The sequence below is a fragment of the Alosa sapidissima genome, chromosome 6, assembly GCF_018492685.1.
Source record: "Alosa sapidissima isolate fAloSap1 chromosome 6, fAloSap1.pri, whole genome shotgun sequence".
NCBI lineage: Eukaryota > Metazoa > Chordata > Actinopteri > Clupeiformes > Clupeidae > Alosa > Alosa sapidissima.
This window is the reverse complement of record NC_055962.1, coordinates 26,480,370-26,485,250: the sequence shown is the minus strand read 5'-3', so window position 1 is coordinate 26,485,250 and position 4,881 is coordinate 26,480,370. Positions and strand designations below refer to the sequence as shown.

General features: G+C 43.8%; 1 protein-coding gene across 4 annotated transcripts in view; it reads left to right on the top strand.

The window, feature by feature from the left end:
* The window catches only part of afg1lb (AFG1 like ATPase b), a 60,675-nt gene extending 59,249 nt beyond the window's left edge, over positions 1-1,426 (top strand). For all 4 annotated transcript variants that reach the window (XM_042095814.1, XM_042095813.1, XM_042095816.1 and 1 more), the window contains one exon: positions 722-1,426. In XM_042095814.1, the coding sequence (XP_041951748.1) occupies positions 722-859 (138 nt within the window). In that variant the 3' untranslated portion in view covers positions 860-1,426. The remainder of the gene's footprint in view (positions 1-721) is intronic.
* The last annotated feature ends 3,455 nt before the right edge of the window (positions 1,427-4,881 follow it).

Sequence of the window (4,881 nt, the reverse complement as noted above, 5' to 3'; positions counted from 1 at the left end):
TCCACTTGCATGTGAGAAATCTCTCTCACATATAAAAAAATATAAAGACAAACCTGCGCTCACGTTTAAGGGCAATTCCGCGCAAAACTGTAGTTGGCATTATGGATATGGCAGTTTTGTGTGGAATTGCCCTTAAATGATGACAGCCTCAATTCTTGCATGAATATGAGCCAGTCAGACTACAAGGCCATCACCAAATCTAATCTCAAGTAGGCCTAATGTTCAATTTCGCCAATGACATGTCAACGAAATTGAGTGTTTTGTTGTTAACTATGATGTTACTTTGCATACCAAAGGACACTGGGGAAATAGGGGGTGGTGTTTAGCCCATGGGAAGCCTAAAGGCCTATACTTCTGTCATTCCACTTTACATTTCAAGTTACTTGCACATTACTTTTAAAAATAGTAGAAAATGTATTAAAAAAGCCTCTGTTAAATGAAAGTAACTGCAAGTTAAATATCCAAAGTTTTTCTTGTAAAAGTTTTTATGTGGCTCTTCTGAGATTAAAAAAAATAAATTTTGTAAAAGTGGCTCTCCAGGCAAAAAAGGTTCCCGACCCCTGCATTAGATAAAGAGGGTCATGATCCAAGTGTTTAGTTTAACTACGAGTGTGAAGGTGCAGAGTGTATTTATAAAGCATTGCTAAAAGCTGGGTTGATGTTAACAAATGTTAACTCTGTGTGTGTGTGTGTGTGTGTGTGTGTGTGTGTGTGTTTGCAGGATGCCGGGGACCGTCTCTCCTTATTCACGGGTGAAGAGGAGATCTTTGCGTTTCAGAGGACCATTTCAAGACTGACCGAAATGCAGACAGAACAGTACTGGCTTCAAGGAGATCGCAGACCTGACAAGATGAAATGATCCGTTGAGTCGACCATAACGTTCCCTCACACTACCTCTACTTCTTGCTGAAATTAAACTCGGAATTACGTGTGAATGCATGCAAATCAGAGTCCATGTATTAATATTGTAGGAGGGACTTTAACTCCTTCTGACTAAAATGGATGATCATGGACATCTCCTGCCTCATTTTTACATTGTACCCTTCAAATATTAGGAATGCTGCCTTCATACGAAGATAAACAGCACCACCTTGTGGTTAACTGAATGTGGTCAGTGTCAGTAACACCCCCTGGGCAAGTGTCACAGCCTTTTAAACTCTTTTTGTAGCCAGCCAAGAGTCTTTTCTTTCTTGTTTTGGGGATTTTTTTCCTGTTCCATACTGTTCTGTTTCTTTGACCTCTCCTATTTGCTGCTATAATAATCTATAGGTAAATCTATAGCGTTTAATGATCCTTAAAGGCACAGTCAATGATTGTGCAGGAAGTTGTGTTTGTGTATGTTTAGATCTAAATGTATTACCAGATGCTTTTGTCCAAAACAACATACATGATATTTTAATAAAGGATCAAACGAAACGTCAGTATTCCCAGAGAAACTTCATGCATGGTTTTGTTTTTTGTTCGGTGGACCGGCTGCCAGCACTTTGTTTGTTTCCAGTTTTCAGAGCCTGGGCTGCTTACAGCCTAGAGACTGGGTTTTACAGTGTAGGCCTACTCACGGAATTGGCAGCTAATGGTCGTGAGGAGATGATTGGTGAATTTGACAAAAATGTTAGGGCTTGAAATTGTATACGATCACTGACTCCACCTTTAAGTCTGGCCACTGTGAGTTTCTTGGCAAAACCAACTCGTTTTAGTAGGGAAACCATTGTGGATTTGACGTGTGTGAAGTGTACATTTGCTTATTGAGGATCTGAAGACAGTCTACAGGACTTCAAACTGCATCAGCTTTGTTTGGGGATAGATGTTCTTTATGAACTTCTGACACATCCTTGAATGTTTAAGCAAACTAAACTAATTAACTAATACACTAATTAAGCAGACTAACTAATAAACTAAATGAGTGAACACAGGTGGCGCATCATGATGATCATCTGAGTAGAACCAGAGACTTTCTAACGAGGAGACAGCACTCAAAAAATCCCCCATAGAAATATATGGGGTCAGTTCGTAATGTGTCACTGTTACAGTGTACCTACCTAATTAGGTACAGTGGTACAACCTGTGTAACAACATGTACTGTCAGGTACTATCATTGTACTTGCATTATGTATTTGTGGGTACCTACATATAGTTGTTACATTGTAATACTGAGTGCTTTTACAAAACTTTGCCAATTTGCCTAAATTTTCATCAGAGGCTCGTTAGTAGACCTGTTCCAAGACATCGAAGACACAATATACATGTCATATGTACATGTAAGTAATAACTGGTACACTTAATAGGTTTATTCCACTGTATCAAAGAGTAACAAGGTTGTAGCAGCACAGCTGTTACATGTACACTGAAGACAATGAGGCCTTGACTGGAGCTAAGAATGGTTTGTATATCAAATCTATCATGACCAGATTTACCCCATCCAGCAGGTCTCAGGTCAGCTCTTTGCCTATAATGAAAATTTAGGCAAATTGGCAAAGTGAATAGGCTACATCGTGCCAATCGTGTGGTATGTTGTAAATACATCGTGCCAATCATGTGTTGTGATCTCGCAGCTGGAGCGAGGTTGGTGTGTCTTGATTCGTGATCGCCTTGCGCTCACGCAGTTCTGCCCGAAATAGATGCCTGATAAGTGCCCAAAAAGCGTTACAATATGGCCGCCGATTGGAGGGACTTGCCAAAAAGGACTTTGGTATAACTCTAGGCGTACATATTTCCGTTCAGTGGCTCACGTTGATGAATGCGCTAATTCCCAACAGTAGGTGGCAGCAGAGAACTGCGCCACAGTGCACAGCCTGTGGCCACGTGCGCAAGATATTTTTGTTTTGATTCATGACGTCAGAAAGCAGCTGCCGCTTTGAGGTGAGCGCGGTGAAACTGCATCTGAACAGCAGAATATAGGTTTATTAGGGACATGGGGGCTGAATATAGAGATATCCATGGTTTATTAGGGACATGGGGGCTGAATGTAGTGATCTCTATGGTTTCTTTCCAAGTCCTTCTCCTTCCTCTCCAGTGTCTTCTCAAGTCCGTATACCCTTATTTTTGGCAGCCTCTGTTAATGGTTGCCAGTGCAACCACAAGTCCCTAGCGAAACTCCTTATACTGAGTTGGCTACTCACGTCCGAGAGACAGAGAGCAACCACGTCATTAGTCCCCCGTTTCGGGCGGGTCGCACGCTTACTGGGAAAACACCAGTCCCACACAGAATGGTACTGTTTGTCTTTGAGAGGGATAGAATGCACAGCACGCTGTGTATATTGCTCCGAGCAGGTCAGGCCACGATGAATCATTAGATAAAGCTCTGCTTTGGCACCGGGAAGGAAGGCTGTACAAACTGCCGATGAAGACGTCACTGCAGCCGGATTGTAGACATGGCATACACACATGCCGCGCGCGCACACACACACACGCACACAACATACGGAATAAAGTCAGATGGGACGTTATGCATATAAGCATATAGAGCAACACTGGAGAAGCCTGTGGATGCGACCTGTAGTAAAGAGAGGGACCTTAACCACATCCATGATCCACATCCAACTGCTATATTTTGATGCTGCGCTTTGGTTGGCCTACAAAGCACAAGGCTACCTTGCTTCAGTGCAAGACTCTAGCTGACAACATGCCAAATTCCCATAACATGCAGTTAAATTAGAAACATTCCATCCTGCAGGTTACGTAGGCTACAATCCATAATAGTCTAGCAAAGCGTCGAACACACTGGGTTGGGTCTTTAGGCATACCAATGATGAATGATTTCTAGTTACAAAGTCAAAGTCTGTTGTAAATTGCATAGCCTACGTTCCAATGTTGTCTCATGTTTTCAGACCAAGCGTGTGGGCTTAGGCTACCTCTTGAAAATACTGGATCGATAGACGTCGTATTCTGACGTAGCAGTTGGACCGTGGAGACCGTGGTTGGACCGTGGAGACCCCCCCAACACACACACACACACACACACACACACACATACACAAAGACGGCCTTGACCATAACTCTGTGCATGTTGACATACATGCTGAGTCCGCCATTCTTCATGGCTCGGACAGAACAAAGAGGCAGTGACGAGGAGGGGGTATGGACCGCGGCGCGGAGCAGCTAGGCGCAGGTGCAGAGGGATGGCCAGAGAGCGCCACAACAAGATCCTTGTCTTCCCGCTATCAGTGGCCAGACTCCACGGGAATGAGTGGAATGTGGTGCGTAAATAACGGACACCGATGCGGTCATAAATGACTGAATCATAAATACAATGACTGGCCTGGCACAGGCCTGTGAGCATCACATTCAACTGCAATACAATTAGCAGGGATCTAGTTAGGATCTGGCCACTGTTCAAGCAAAACATTGCGGATACATTGTGGATTGTAAACACGACAGGATAATATCGCAGTTTTATCAAAGGTGTTGTGGGCTCTATGGCTCATTTATCCCGTGGCAACTCTTGAACCTTTTAGAGACTTCCAATACAAGGTCCACACTGAATAAAGCCAGTGATAACGCAGGATAGGCCTCACACATATTTGAATCCCTACCCGGATTATATCTCATAGACTTGGGACAAGGCTAAATACATTCCGTCACATCGCGTATTTGCTTGCATTACTTTACACATTAAACAGTAGGCTTTGGGGGGCACACTCAAGGTCTCTGTCTTGTCCGCACCAGTGGAGAAACATCTTCCAGCGAACAAAGACCTAGAGATGTTTTGGTACAGTGTGAGAAGTAGGGTGGGGGTGGTGCGCATATCCTACAAAGGATGGAGGAAGAGAGCGGAGGAGAAGGAGAGACGCCACGCACTTCGCCAAGATTTCAGAGTGAGCGGAATGACGTCATATGTTAGAGGGAAGTCACACTGGCCTGAAGGGGCGTGGCCGGTGTACA